Here is a 16,154-nt window from a genome sequence, read left to right as displayed (position 1 = left end):
AAGTGCTGTTGTTACTCCGAACTCAGTGCCGGGTTAGATGAGATGATTATAGCCTTATTGCTGAATCATTGTCATGGTGAAAGATAGACTGCTCTTCATAAACACAAACTGTTCTTGCAGCCTATAACTCAAGTAGCATTATCATAAAACAGCAGAATTATCATAAATACAAAAGAAAGAAAAACAAATCACAATAAATTATAATTAGTGTTCCCGACTTACAGTAAAAGAGAGCAGCTATTGCTGTAAACAAAATTGGGTTAAAAGCAATTCAAAGAGAGGAAAGGGATTGGGCAAGCAAACATTTTACCAAGATGCCATGCAACTGGCACTCTGGATTCAGAGGATATAGTGCATGAGGGTTTACTTCCACCTCTGATCTCAGTACCTTCAGAGCTCATTTGTACCTTTTCCCAGGAGTTTGAGTCTAAACTTGTCAGAAATGGCTCTGCAATGATCAGCAGATGCATGCAGACACAGTCCTGCTGCTGTCTCTGTGTAGGCGTTTGATGATGCAGTTGCCATTTTTCAATCTATTGTTATTCCAGTGTTGTGGATGTGTTACATTGGCGTTAAATGCACTTAACGCATATACAGATATCTTGTAATGCCCAACATTAAGCAACAATCATTTAAAACCACAGCTTTTCTAACCCAGAGACCTCACATGTTTCAGTAGTATAATGCAAAACAATTGTTCTAGTGAAAGTCTAAACATATTATGAAAAACACATGAAAGTAGATTCTCACTTATGGTAGAAAAATGCCATAAAGTAACAGTAATTTGCAATGCAGTTAATCCATTAACAGAAATGCAACAAATAAACTACGAAGACCAGGCATGCCAAAAATTAATGAAGATCTGATCAAATTAAGAGATAGAAAAAGGCATACAGAGTCATTGGTGTGCTTTGGGAATTACTGTAAGTCCCAAGGCAGTACAGTAGAGGTCAGTAATGTGATGACAGTGTTATTGCAGAAAATAAATGTAGTACCTCAAGCTGGCCACATGGGGGCAGACTAAGACAAGGGAGATGGTTCAGTTGGAGCTTTGTAGTGTCACACAATCCCATAATCCTAAAACATATAGTGTTCTCACTATAGAATCATAAATATACCGCCTATAGAGCACAAACGCACCTATCTGCACCACACACACACTCTCTCTCACACACACGCACACACACACACACACACACACACACACACACACACACACACACACACACACACACACACACACACACACACACACACACACACACACACACACACACACACACACACACACACACACACACCTATAAGTTAAAGCAATATTTGCTGCATGGATAAAAAAGCCACTGCTACTGAGCAAGAAGAGGTGGAGGACATGTGCTCTTTGTTTCATCTCCATTTCCTGGATACTGGCCACATTAATCACACAGTCGATACAAGTTTGGTCAGGTCATTTAACAAATGTGATTCCATGGAGGTTTTCATAGTTTAGTTTATCATTATCAGTCTCCACGTGCAGCTGGTTGAAGTTGAATGATCATTTAGAAGCAGAAGAGAAGCCTTTATTTGACTTTTCTTCTCTATACTGACTTTCTTCTGTCTTTGCTTAGTACTGCCAGGGGTCACCCAGGGGCATCTTGGAATCCTGGATGTGCATCTCGACAGGTCGGTCAGGTGGACTCTCCCTCCTGTAAGTTACTGTCTTCTCGTTGCTTGTTGGGATGTATGACAGGTCCTGAAGGGTGACAGAAATGTGCAGTCAGTAATAGGCATTTCTGTTTTTGTGGGAAGTCATGTGAGTTCAAATTTAGCGCAGCAGAAGAGGATATATCTTCACCTTTAGTCCTTTTATGTGGGTTAGGTTGTACAACTTTGTTCTGTCCCTGCAACGTATCCTCATGTCGCTTGTTTGCATATTTTGGCAAAAGTTATTGCTCATTGTGTCTGTTCTACTGTTCTATAGGTCAATTTTAGCTTCTTAAATGAATGCTCTCTTCTCAAAACTAATTTCCATATTCACAGGTTACAACTTGGTTAGGTTCAGGCAAAGATAGCAGTTTGGGTACAATTACTTAGTAAGTGGCAAAGTTACGTAACAAATACATAAAAACATGAACAGACGTCTCCCTGTGTTAAAATCAGTCTCTGAAGAAGTAGAGCTCTTAAACACCTGCAAAACTTCCAGCCAATGTAAATATGAACTTTCTCCTGAGAGTGTTACATCATGCTATAAGTAAGAATGCAAATGTTACCAAAAACAGATGCATACATTTTTAAAGTCTATAATCAGCACTGTCATTAAGACTATTCGTGGGGAACCATGAATAATGATGAACAATTTCACGCCAGTTTAGGCACACATATATTCAGAAAGCTCATTTCAAATATCCATAGTTTCCTTCTTCTCAGAGGTGCTGTACATCATTGTAAAATCACAAATCTGGACATTGTTGGTGTCGAGCTGGGAGTTGAGAGGAAATGCAAAATACAGCTGTACCTCTAACAGCAGGCTCACATTCCTCACTGCTGCTTTCAGCGAACACTACACATGAACAAAAATATCCCAAAGAGTTGAGGGGTCCCTGTTCCTCTGAGGGCTACAGAAACACCTCCACCTCCTCTCAATTAAACCCTGCTGTGTTGAGGACCGCCTCAAGCAAACCCTGTGGTGGAAAGTAACTTAGTACATTCACTCAAGTACTGTACTGCTACTTCATACTTCTACTCCACTACATTTTGCATGCAAATAATGACCATTTTACAACCTTAGTTTCTAGAAACTTTGCATATAATATTAATAATACAAATATCAAATCGTGAAATGACCTATGATGTACTATGATATACTAAGTATAAAAAGGCATTCAAGTTTTCTCCACCGTTCCCGGCAGCAAAATAAAAATTGTGTTCACATTAATGCAAGAAAAATGATAATCCAGTGATTTAATATATTCCGGAAACAGCTTTTCTGCATGAAGATAACTTTTCTTTCTGGTATTTTAGGTATACATTGATGATACTTCTTCTATAATTTTACTATAGTAACATTTCAAATTCTACTTTTAGCTGAGTATTTCTACTTTCTAGTGTAATAATTTTGACTTAAGTACAATTCATGAGTACTTCGTCCTCCACTGAGCATCCTTGACTCTTAAAGGAGACATGTCATGGCCATTTCCACTGATCATAATTCCATTGTTGAGGTCTACTAGAATAGATTTATATTGTGCAATTTTCCAAACTCACATACACAGCGAAACACAGCCAAACTCATCCTGAGCACACACAAACTCACAGCCGAAGTAAAAACAATAAGTGTGGCTTGATATTGAGTAAGAAAAAGGTTGATAAACGCTGTGAGAATGGGTCTGCAGAGAGAATTTCGCCGCGATCCCAACTGTCTGTTATCAGCCTGCAGCCAGGGAGGAGAAATCAGCAGAGCTGCCTGCACTGTGTGTGTGTGTGAGGAAGTCCGTGGATTGGTCAATTTGGACCAATCAGCGGGGGCTTAACGTAACATCTCCGCGGACGTAACGTAACGGCTCCACGGATTGGTCCATTTCGTTCCGGGTACGGGGTTACGTCACCCCGTACCCGGAAGAATCAAATGGACAATGACGTATCTCCAACGAGGCGTTTTGGGGATGTCTTTTCTGTGTTCGAGTTTTACTCGCTACAGGGTGTACTTTGAGGGTTTTGACTCTGCACACCGTTTACATGCATAAAAACCTTCATAACACACAAGGGGACGGGTAATAACCGGAAAAGCATGACATGTGTCCTTTAAAGGCTCACCTTTCCAGTGCAGTGATAGACTGTGACCTCAGCAGCGCCCGCTGCTGTCAGGTTTCTCTTCTGTAGCAGCAGCCGGGACACAGCCACCACCACCATCCCGCACAGCACCGTCAGAGCACAGACACACAGGAACGTTCCCACCAGCCGGCTGTTGCTGGCACACTCTGTGGACACAAACACACACACATTAACTTTTAGTGGCAATAACTGGGACAGGATGGCTCTCACTGTGATGGGCAACATTTTTATATACACACATTTTTCCTCTGTGAAACGAAAATACTCAAATACCTAAACTAATAGATCACACACACTGGGGTAATCTATTGAAGTACATTTACTCAAGTACTTTACTTAAAGGTCCCCTATTATACTGTTTTTCATCAATATATTATAGGTCTTGTTGGGGAATAATTTGCCCTGCATGTCCTCCTTCGCCCTCTGACGCAGATGACCAACCTTGAGCAGCCGTTATCTCCCATAAGGAGGGGCTGCCCTAGCATATTGTTTACCAGTTTATGACCGGGCAACTCTCAGTCAGAGATAGTTATTGTTGTGGGACACCTGGAACACATCCTTCTCGGGGTGTAGATAACACCGAGCCATAAGCGACAACAACTGTGATTCAGTGTCCTCAGCTGTTTAGTCTATCTATTGAAGAATGTTGATTATTACACTCTGAACTAGTTAAAACCTCGAGCTACAGGAGGGTTCTTCAGAATTGATTGTGGCATCTCAACCGTGTGGTCAAACCGTGGCCCGTGACATGTCTTGTGAATTCTCCGGCCGAAGCTCCAAATAAACCATCAGTGTTTGCCATCAAAGCTCCAGCTCTCCCCGTGTCTCTCTGAGTCCTGACTCCATTGCTACAGAAGTTTCCCCCACAGGTCTCAGTTATTTACAAAACATGAAGTTTTGCTCTAAATACCAAACAGATCATTGCAGCATCCCATAAACCCCTCTGTTTCAGCCCTGTTTCAAAAGTGCTGATTCTCTGTCTGTTACTTTAGATGAAAATAAGGAGCCACTCCCCACGCCCCTCTGAGAGATATTTGGTTAAAAATAACACAATGGTACTCTAGGAGGAGATTCAGGTGATAAGGGGGGGGGGGGGGGTTACCTTGGTTGCAGTGGCGGCCGGTGGTCTTTTTTTTTGGTGGGGCTCTTGACGTACCGTAAGTGACCTACCCGGGGGGGTCCGGGGGGTTTTCCCCCGGAAACTTTTTTCGAGAAATGACCCCTTAAATGATGACTTCTGGTGATGTTAGAGGGGGGGGGGGAAAGGAGAAATCGAGGCTTAAAAATATGAGAAGGACTGATCAATACCTCCATAATCTTCAGTGTGGAAAATATTATTTATCAACCTGAACATCTACTACTTTACCAGGAATTTGTGTTCTCCGAACTGGTCTGTTTTTTTCTTTCTTAAAACTGTTCATGTTTTATGAACCAACACCTTCACCAAGTAGCTTTACAGTGAACTGCATGTGAGATATAAAATTAATAGCATCTTTTCAGTAGCATTAATTATAAATATTTAAGTGGTTCAATACAAGTCACTACAGCATTTCAAACTGAACTGTGAATAAATGCAATTTAAAAAAAAATAACCACAGCACAAAATGTCATAAATTGTGTTTTTTCTTTGTTTCTCTGAGGATTATTTACAAACAGGCTTATTTACATATAGCAATAACTCAGAAATGAAAAAGCTACATCGTCTAACACGAACAACCACTTAGCATAATGATAATATATGTGTTATGTACAATGTAACTGGCAAGGCTAGAGCAAGAAAGAACATAAAGTTTGCAAAAGGTTTAAATAACTTCAAGTATCTGTCTTCAGATTACGTGGAGGTTTTAGTCCGATGGGAAGCAGATTTTAAGCGACACCGAAGATAAACCAAAATGTGGTGGAGCTGCCAAACCGTGTAGTGTTGCTGGGACAGAACAGGAGCTATAACCGTTGGAAAATACATCACAGACAATGCAACAAACGTGGAGACAGAACAATCACTTCTGTGATAAATGCCCACTTATTAATAAACTTCTAACAACCATGGGAAACCTCCTCTCTACATATAAAGTGATATCCAAGCATGGGAAACAAAAGACAGCATTTACCTGTTTGCATCCAGCTAGCCAAGCCTTTCTTGTGTACCAGCTACTTGTGAAGCCTCGTGTATAAATGTTGTCTTTTTCACGAGATTGCTGCGATATATTCAAATCGGGTTGGTCCGGTGCAAGGTCTTTAAGCAACAATTTATCTGCCAAACTTCTCCTTTCGAAAGGATTGGAGATTAGCTCTTGAACAGAATTAGCCGGGGACCGAGGTCCGGAGACTCCACCTGCACACGAAGCCATCCTCATCAACTACTGCGTCAACCGGATACGAGTCACTGTCCAAACTACTCACAGACTGCACTGGGCGCTGACATTGGCGCCCGGTGACCGTCATCTTTGACGACGCTGATTGGCTGAAATTATATTTTCGCGGCATAGTTTACACGTTACAGATAGCAACAGTCAGCTGCTGGTGGCTGCTGCTGCACTGGTTGAAGGCTCCTCTCTTAGCGCCCAGACGAGAGAAGGTGCATGGGCAAGGCCAGGCAGGAAACATGTGACTTATCAGTAACTTTAGACATCGTAACACAATTTTAAACGAGATTTTATTGTAGATTATACATTTTACTGATACCAATTATATAATATTTACCTTGTTCATTAAAAATAAAAATAAAAACATATATATTTTTTTAAACATATTTTTTTTTTTAATTTTAATTTTAATTATTATTATTATTTTTTTTTTTCAATATGGGAAGAGGTGGGGCGGCGCCCCTAGCGCCCCTATGGACCGGCCGCCACTGCTTGGTTGGTTACTGGCTAATGGTTACACAAGCCAAACAATCGTTATGGCATCATAAAGTGGCCAAAATCTGATCAGCTCATTTTCAGACATGTTTTTATATAAATGGATCAGGACAAAAAGAGAGTGAATCTCTTGCAGGACTTGTACGGTGCACACAGTGCCAGTGGTCCGCTGGCTGTGTGTCAGCCGGGCAGCATGTGTGTATGACGGGCTCATCGCTAAACACAAAGGGCCCAAAGAGAGCTCTGACATTTTCTAACAGGGTAACCATGGAGACCTGGCTCCTGCTGCACCCGGGAGGAGTGGGTGTGAGCCGGAAGACAGTGTCCCGTTGGATGGAGGGGTGGGGGGGCTTGAGGGGACAGGGGGAACGCTGGAGGGGGGGGGGGCGCACACAATGAGCGGTGCTGTTCCAAAAATGGGGAAGGCGGCGTTGAACTGTAACACTTGGACGTGCAATTATGTGTGTGTGTGTGTGTGTTTGTGTGTGTAACCCAGGCCATGTGTGTGTACTAGTGTGTTTTAAATAGTGTGTGTGTGTGTGTGTGTGGTGTGTGTGTGTGTGTGTGTGTGGTGTGTGTGTGTGTGTGTGTGGTGTGTGTGTGTGTGTGTGTGTGTGTGTGTGTGTGTGTGTGTGTGTGTGTGTGTGTGTGTGTGTGTGTGTGCATGCTTGTTTGTTTTGTACGGCTGGGAAAGAAAGAAGGTGAGCTGGGAACTGAGGGGAAATGTAAAATACAGCTGGAACACTGACAGTGGGCTTGCTGACTCAAATACACCAGGGTGCCGTAGTGCAGCAATGGTAGCAACGGAAGTGACCTTGAATCAAGTAATGTGTGTGTGTGTGTGTGTGTGTGTGTGTGTGTGTTGACATTGTACCTGCTCTTGTGCTTATGTGAAGCTGCGTCTGACCGGACTGAGAGCTTGTTTGGAAGCGATAGCGACAGCTGTCATTGCTGATGTACATACACTGAATCCACTTCTCCCCTGCTTGGCCTGAAACAGAGAGAGGGAGGGAGTTGAAGTGAGATGTTTTTCATTCCAGACATGTTAAGCCCCAAGCTCTAGTAAATATCCTCCAGGATTACTAAAAACAGAAGAATCAATGCAAGAGAGCTTCTGCGTTTTACAGCTCTTTAGTTTTCACTTTGAAGCTGCACCAATCGATATTTTCTATACTACTCTAACAATGGTCAAATTACTGTAATATAAAAGCTGTCACTGGCACTAACAAATCCAATAAATAATCTCCCAACTCTGCAATTGCCTTTTCTGCAATTTGCCGCTGCAGTAGGTAGCTTTTTATATTTGAAAAATATCAACTTGTACATTGTTTCTCCAGCACCAAACAGCAGACAGAGAAACTCATTGACTAGATGTTGGACTAGCATAATGCAGCATTTTAACCTTGCCAGAGCTAAAAGGAGACATTCATGACTCCAAGTCAGCACAAGGTGCAAACACAACACTTCCATATTTCTCTCCCACCTTATATAGCTATTAGGCTGAGCAAGTTATCCAACATGACGCTTTACAGATGCAGCGCACAGAACAAATTCAGATTCAAGTTGAAGCTGTGTTTATGACTTTTGAGTCTTGAGTCTGGGATCAATATGCTCTTTCCTTTTAGCTCTGAAAAACACATTTGGCTTAAATATTCACCAGCCCTCTACTAACTGTGTCCATCTGCTGTGTGAACAGGCTGTACTGTTGTGCGTGGTCGGAGGTGACATTTCTTTTCAACCTGATGTTTAGTTACTCTTTAAGTTTTGAGTCAAATCACAAATGAGAGGATGGATCTTTTTGAAAATAAGGAAACTCCGACTTCGAAACAGACACATCTAAAACCCAACTATCTTCAGATACACAGAACTACAAAGTCCATGTGTAAAAAAATGTGCTATAAATGTAATTGGCTAAACTGGCTTTACCTAGAACATCATCCCTGTAGCCCACCAATGATTCACACGTGCTGTTGCAATGTCCCGCCTCTTTTTGAGTGAGGCCGTGAGACAGGTGGCAGTCAACACACTTCCTGAGAGAGAGAGAGAGAGAGAGAGAGAGAGAGAGACGGAGAGAGTGAGAGAGAGAGGACAATAATGTCAGCTTCATCATCAAATTGTTCTTTAAGAGCTCCCATCATGCTTTGCGTCCACCAATATGTACCAGTATGATTGACAGGTGCTTTGGCAGGCAGGACATCTCTCACAGAAGTCTCCAGTTTGTCGCGGGTCATCACACACACACTTGCCGCACACACACGAGCCCTGGCCGCTGCAAATCAAGCCGTTGGCTGATTGGCAGGTTGCTGTGGAGACGGGACAACCACAGCTATCACCTGTCCAGCCGCCTTCACACACACACTCACCTGACACACACACACCACGACCTGAGAAAGACGGACGAGAGGAAAGAGGGTTAAAGAAGCAAACCAAGATGTGTCTTTACTACTGTTTTTGAGCTCTTGTGATATCTCTTTGAATTTAAAGTAGAAACTTTTGAGGTTCCTTATTTACCTCCACATATCAACCCCCCTTCGTACGGGCAGGAGAAGTCGTCTCTCTCGCAGTATTTCCCATAAACTGTCCCAAGCCTGGTCTCATCACACAAACACCTTCCACAATCACACACTCCCCGACCACTGCAGTCCATATCAGACCCATCCGCTCGGCAATTCCAGTTTGAATCTCTGTCAGAGTTTTGAATTAGTCCGTTTTGCGGCCTCTGCTCCTGATTGGTGCTCCCTTGTGTTTCTCTGCATGGTGATTGGCTTTCGTCATTGCAGCGCTTCGTTGATCCACAACTGCAGGCGCATTTAGAGTGGATCCTAACCACGGTGGATTCGTTGTAACCCACTGGTCGAACCACCACTTTTACATCTTCATCTTCCCCATTGTCGGGACAAGAGTGCATGCCGATGGTGATATTGAAGTAGACCTGCGTAGGAAGACAAACATTTTAATCTCTAAGGCGGTCAGTGGAGCAAATGTGAAAATGCTTTAACCCTGCATTCTCTCAAATATCCAGGGAGTGACACCTTGCGATACTAAAATAATTGTGATTGAAAAGATACCCCAATTCTCACTTGGTTTATCAGATCAGTAGACATTTTTCTGATGACTTTATGGTCTTATTAGCTTCTTTTTAGTGTTCCTTAAAACAGAATGGTTCTGATTTTAGACATGATGGCCCCATTTTGAGACTTTATACAATAAAACAGGATAGGATTTAGGGCGATGCATAAAACCAAGATGGCAACAGTGAAAACGCCAAACTCTTAAGATAGAAATTGGTTCAGCATTATACAGATTGAAAAGGCTTGAGGCTAAGAGGTCGGTACAGGGGAGATATGGATTCTCTTCCTGGTACCAGTGAGGCTTTTGTTGCTGCTGCATTTAGAACAAGCTGTAGGCGAGATAGATTCCAACATAAAAAGAATTGCACTATTCGAGGCAAGAAGAAATTCAAGCGTAAACTAAATTCTCTACACATTTAACCAACAGGAATAATGACAATTTATGCAAATGATCTCAGACAGTAGAAGCTTGTGCTGACAACTGATGACAATTATTTATTTAATTTTAATCCAGAATCAAAGATAAGATTTTTGCCCAAGATTTTATTTAATGACGAGCATCACTGATTGACCTAAGGCCGGAAAGGTCAACACACCAATAAAAAAGATAAATAGTGGACTGTCTAACAATCATTTGATTCTCACCAGTCAGCTGGAGAGACCCTACACAGATGCAGAGAAATGCAGCAGGCTCAAATGTGTTTTCCCCCTTGAAACTCACTACACAAGTATTACCTATTAAAAGACTTAACTACTTCCTTGTTATTTATCCAACATAGTTAGCCGAAAGTGAAACGTTACTATGTGAATAATTTCTCTGTTCATGCGGTTACTAAATTGTGCATGCCGAAGATTTGAATCTACAAGAAAGCCTTTCACTTGATTTTTTATCTCTATTCTGGTAATTGTGGGTACTTTCCATAATTCACTTTAATCCGCCCATGGATTAAAGTGCTGAACTCCAGCCTGTTTGCACAATGGAGTTTTTATAGAGCAGTCATTAAGCTTCTTGGTGGTTGAGAAAGTTAAGAGCCCCCTATGGAGAAGAGGAGTCTCGTTGGCAGTTTAGAGAAAGAACAGGGTAAAAAAGACTCTTCAGTCAAATGTACTGAACAAAAATAGTAACAAAAAGGGAGTTATTTGGTTGAAATCCTTTTTTGAAAGTAGCCTTTTTCCATTAGTGTGGTAGAAAAGCAGTATATTAAACGTTTATTGTGAATAAATGGAACCGGTAAGAGAGGAGGTCCAATGACCTATTTCTAAATAAATGTCCTATTTGATTAAGGCTCTCAACATTGGGCAAGTAACGGATTTTAGGACGAATAGTTCATAGAATCACGTGGAAATGTTTTCCTGTTAAACACAGCCTTTAATCCGCTCAACTCGGATTATTTACCAAATCTTAAACTCTCAATGTCTGCGTGTGTGTAAGACTGTAGAGGTTAAAGAAATCCAGTACAACCAATACATGTTTCTAGGAACTTAAAGCAAATATTTTCTGTATTAATATTCGTAACATTTAGCTAAATTCTTGCACAGTTTTAATCAAGTGTGTGCTTTGATGGTGACAAAGTTATGCTTTTGTGTTTACCGTCTGGTCCGGCTGCACCCCCGAGCAGCTCTGGTCCTTCGCCGTGGATCCATTGGGACAGAGAGGAGAAACAGACACCCAGTACCTGCTGACTGCCTTGTCCTCCACTGACACTGATACTGACACCTCCGACAACAACTTCTGCATGGAGAGAGGGCGCAGAGAGATACAAAAGTACCATTAACTTCCCCTCCTGATTTATGGGAACAAGGAGGTGGGGCCAAAAATAGCATCTTTGTATTCGTCCATGATTAGGACACATGGTTCCGTGGGGGGGGATCTAATAGCAATTATAATGGCAGCTTCTGTTTGTGTGTGTGTGTGTGTGTGTGCATGCGTGTGTGTGTGTGTGTGTGTGTGTGTGTGTGTGTGTGTGTGTCTGCACGTATGCATGGTTGTTCACCCGGATCCGTAGATTCGGCAGATTCTCGAAGCAAACAATGGTTCACTGTGCCTGAGGCTAGATTATAGCAAAGACTGCTGCCAACGGAACAAAACCACACACACACACACACGCACGCACGCACGCACGCACGCACGCACGCACGCACGCACGTACGCACGCACGCACACACACACACACACACACACACACACACACACACACACACACACACACACACACACACACACACACACACACACACACACACACACACACACACACACACACACACACACACACGTTTTTCAGATTCATTCAGCCTTCAGCAACCGAAAAACATGTCCAATGATGTCCAACTTCAGAATTGAAGTTTGCATTACAAATGTCACTGTCTTTTGCTGCATCCATTATCTATTGGATAAATTGAGCAGTACACACTTTCTGTCGCATCCCTGATTCTGACAGGAATGTGTTTTGAGCTATGGTCGAGTTCATGTTGCCTCAGCGGACTCATGCCTCAACACTTGAGCTGATACTGCGTGGGCTTATGAATTCAGCTCATGCTGTGCTGCTGCGCTCTAATCGGAAACCTTTCGCTTGTCCCTGTCCTTCTCCTTGTTGTTTGAAGGATGAATAATAAACAGAGGGAGGACTAGAATGAGAAAGAAGGTGCAGAGGAAGAAGGTGAGGGCTCTGTACCTTGTATGCGTCCACCACCAGCTCGATGAGGTTTGGAGCCTGGAAGAGGCCTAACTTTCCCAGGTAGGAGCCAGGAAGTAAATGCACCAATGCCTAAAGAAGAAAAGGGAGATGAGGGTTAAAAAAAAAAAACGTTCTAAGTCACCCTAACTGTTAACTTCTGGGGCAACATTTGTGTTATCAGACATCATAGAGCAAACATCTCCTTAGTCCGAGAAGTTTTTTTGTTTCTCTTTTAACTATCTGAAAAACCATTGTAAAAAACACCTTATGACCCACATGTATCAGATTACTACTAGAAATGCCATGTAATTGCCGAATGACATTTAAAATGTGTGATGTTGTGTGGGAGAGATTACCTCGTACCACTTGTACTGCTGCTTCTCCACGGCAAAGATCAAGTACATATGGTTTTCAAGCAGTTTATCAGACAACTGACCCACACTGGGATGATCCTAAAAAAAGAGACAAACAACCGACTAAATACAAAAAATCATGTTTTTCAGGAAAGCATTTCTGCTAACCTCTTCTTCCCCTTCAGATGTACCATAACAAGTGTAAGTCTTCTTTTCTTAATATACAGACGTTTTTCTAAAATCAATTGGTCCACATGAGTAAATACAGCGTGTATATTAGCGTGTAACCATGTTGGCTTCAAGGAAGAGATTTACAATTTGGTAATTTTTAACATGACGCTCTTAATTTCTCAAATTTGACCAATTAACACATACATGTAAAACACGTATTGTATATTTTCGTTTGATCTATAAAAAAAAAAACAATGTGTAAAAGACATTGATCTTCATATCTAACTCTCAGCATGAAAAAGATTAAGCACATTATCAAAACTCAGTGTAACTATTCCTTTAGGTTAGAATTATTTTACTAATATTTAATCTGCAATTGATTTATGTAATGTCCACAATCTCACCTGCCTCGTGCTACCTGTGTAGACATTGTTCTCCAGGTGACACAGGCCGTCGTTAGGCGTCACTATCCCTGCCACCCGGCTGTCCAGGGCGAGGTGGGACGGCTGGTCGGTCATCAGGAGCAAAAGACGTTTGGCCTCGGGTCGCCAACCCAAATCTCTCTAGAGGAGAGACACAGAGGGATCAGGACCGTGTGATGTGGTCTGTTGCTGGTGAGAAGTTGTATCGATTCTCTCATTTGTATCCCCTTATATCACTACATTTACACGGACTGATGTGGAAAATATGTGCACGCTTTATATTTTTGACTCATGTGGTGAGAAACTGCAAATTCAAAAAATCGTACTCATCTGAGCTTCATTAGTTCCCGTGGTGATCAGCTCTTTCTGTAATGCCAAATTAAATGCATGCAGCAGAAAATCCCAGACAGTCACTGACTCGCTGTCTTCATGCCTGTGGCTCGTCAGTGTGTGCGTGTGTGTGGTGTGTGGTGTGTGTGTGTGTGTGAGTGTGTGTGTGTGTGTGTGTGTGTGTGTGTGTGTGTGTGTGTGTGTGGTGTGTGTGTGTGTGTGTGTGTGTGTGTGTGTGTGTGTGTGCGTGTGCGTGTGCGTGTGTGTGTGCGTGTGCGTGTGTGCGTGTGTGTGTGTGTGAGCACCAGTGTATTCATGGAAACCAAGTGAGTTTACAATTAGGCCTGACATAATGGAGAGTCTATTTATAGTGATGACCGCCGTGGTGTTTCCCTGCTGGCTGGTTACTCAGGACCCCCTGTGTGGTGTGACTCAGGCCTCCTGCAGCCTGCAGTATACAAGCAACCAGTGTGTGTGTGTGTGTCTGCCATACCCGGGCAGTGGTGTCATTACTTAGTGGGATTCCTGGGGGAACATCCAATGCTGAGTCAAAGTGCCACCGTCTCCCAGAATAAAAGCCTCTTTCACCGGCATGCAGACTTACTCCCAAATTTGGGGTTATGGCTCTTTTTTTAGAACATATTCAAGCCTCAAGGGAACTGAAAGTTTTTTCTAACTCCCTTTCTCTTTACATACTTATAGCTGAGCCTAACTTTCCACCATCTGTATTTACACACCTGGCAGACAGCAGCTTGCAGCAAGGCATCCAGTCCCCCCTCAGGTGTGTCCATGTTTCCAGATATGCGCTGGCGTTTGATCACACGCGTGAACTCGCTTATATTTCCAGTCATACCCAGGACGTGGTGGAAGCCATGGGCTGGACGACAGCGGATCTCATAATCACTGTTGAGACGTTGGAGAAAGTTTTAATTGCTACTTTCAGGAATGTATAACTCAGGACCAATGAATGTAAAAAGTCTGTCTGTTCTTTCTTGTCTCTTAATGTACAAATTCCTTGCAGAGTCACACAAAATTGGAAGCAACTAATGCTTGCTTTGATGCATTTTTAAATAATAACTCAAATCACCACTCTTCTTGGCTCATTAAAAGAAGAACAAGTTGGCTTCGAAATATAACAAGGCAAACTTTGAAGGTGTTGAATGTCTATTCTTCTCATAGCAGGAACATTAACACAATTATTCATATGAAAATGAATAACCCTGTTTCTTTAAGCAATACATAATCTTCTGTTGTGTGTCTCACCTGCAGGGGTTGCTGATCTTGGAGGGATGGACGTTGATGTAAGGAGAGACAGGCTTGTCCACAAACGAGCCGAAACCCAGCTGAAGGTCCGAGGAGTGCTCCGTCATACGAAGAGACAGCGCCACACCCACTGTCTTCAACTGGACCACAGAAGAAACGAAGAGAGGTTGGTGGAGGCCGAAAGGGAATCCAAGGGCAAATTAAAGGAAGGGTTAGTAGACAGGCATGAAGATGTAGAGGGTAAGATAAGGCAAGTATTTCATTAAAGGTCTTCCTTACATAAGTAAATTAGCTGCAATTGATGTCATACTAAATGTAAAGAAGCTATACAGAAGGTACAGTATCTTAATCTAGTATCTGTGTTTATAAGTCTTGTATCTAACCTTCATACAACATAGTGGTTTGTATAAAATGTGTTTAGTTTTCTTTAGTTCAAATCTTTGGAAAAAAACGTTTTCCTTAAAACAATATTAATAAAAAGCTTCAGCACTGACGGAAACTGATAAACACCTACATGATCGAGGTTTTCCTGCATAGAGGCCGACACATCAACCAGGTAGTACAGATCCACAGGATAACGCTTCAGCTGCTTCACAGCCACCACTACACTGGCCTGGGAACCTTTAAACACACAGAAACAGGAGAACATAATTAACTTCAAAACTTGACCTCAGATGACTTCTCACACGCAATAATAAATATGCATTTGAGGCATCCAGATCCAGCCCGTGGTCTACCTGGTCTGAGGGTGACGCTGATGTCTTGTGGGGATACTTGAGTGCTGCTGGTGGTGGCGTTGACCTCCACCTTGACCTCTGACTGCTCCATGAACTCCGGCTCACAGCCTCTCCTGAGCAGCTTCACCGGCAGGTCGCAGCGCTGGCTCGCCACCGCTCCATCCAGAAAGTCCTAGAGGTCACACGAGGTCAGGAGATGAAAAGGGGAAAGGGGACATTCACCTTCTTCTAATATAATTAAATTGCAGAATTCAATAACAACATTTTGAATTTGATGCAGAAAACTAAACACACAGGAGAAAAACCTGCCAGCTGAGCAACTACGCCGTCTTTTAAGATGTTGTAACATTAATCAAATGTCAGGGATGAAAACAAGTGACACAAAAAGTGGGTCAAGTGAATGTAACATGATGCTCTCTACTAATGCAGCTACAAATATACTGTATGCCCCTCATGAATGT

General features: G+C 42.5%; 1 protein-coding gene across 1 annotated transcript in view; it reads right to left on the bottom strand.

Annotated features, from left to right (window-relative positions):
* Nucleotides 1-1,231: 1,231 nt before the first annotated feature.
* itgb8 (integrin, beta 8) overlaps nucleotides 1,232-16,154 on the bottom strand; it is an 18,320-nt gene continuing 3,397 nt past the window's right edge. Inside the window, exons 3-16 of the mRNA XM_034125192.1 lie at nucleotides 15,694-15,865; nucleotides 15,471-15,577; nucleotides 14,957-15,096; nucleotides 14,431-14,596; nucleotides 13,346-13,504; nucleotides 12,774-12,869; nucleotides 12,415-12,507; nucleotides 11,331-11,471; nucleotides 9,180-9,600; nucleotides 8,830-9,052; nucleotides 8,595-8,698; nucleotides 7,543-7,659; nucleotides 3,793-3,956; nucleotides 1,232-1,732 (exon numbers count right to left, since the gene is read on the bottom strand). Of these exons, the coding sequence (XP_033981083.1) occupies nucleotides 1,604-1,732; nucleotides 3,793-3,956; nucleotides 7,543-7,659; nucleotides 8,595-8,698; nucleotides 8,830-9,052; nucleotides 9,180-9,600; nucleotides 11,331-11,471; nucleotides 12,415-12,507; nucleotides 12,774-12,869; nucleotides 13,346-13,504; nucleotides 14,431-14,596; nucleotides 14,957-15,096; nucleotides 15,471-15,577; nucleotides 15,694-15,865 (2,232 nt within the window). The 3' untranslated portion in view covers nucleotides 1,232-1,603. The remainder of the gene's footprint in view (nucleotides 1,733-3,792; nucleotides 3,957-7,542; nucleotides 7,660-8,594; nucleotides 8,699-8,829; nucleotides 9,053-9,179; nucleotides 9,601-11,330; nucleotides 11,472-12,414; nucleotides 12,508-12,773; nucleotides 12,870-13,345; nucleotides 13,505-14,430; nucleotides 14,597-14,956; nucleotides 15,097-15,470; nucleotides 15,578-15,693; nucleotides 15,866-16,154) is intronic.

This window comes from Trematomus bernacchii, unplaced genomic scaffold (assembly GCF_902827165.1).
Source record: "Trematomus bernacchii unplaced genomic scaffold, fTreBer1.1, whole genome shotgun sequence".
NCBI lineage: Eukaryota > Metazoa > Chordata > Actinopteri > Perciformes > Nototheniidae > Trematomus > Trematomus bernacchii.
The sequence above is the reverse complement of the archived record's forward strand: the minus strand, read 5'-3'. Positions and strand labels throughout refer to the sequence as shown.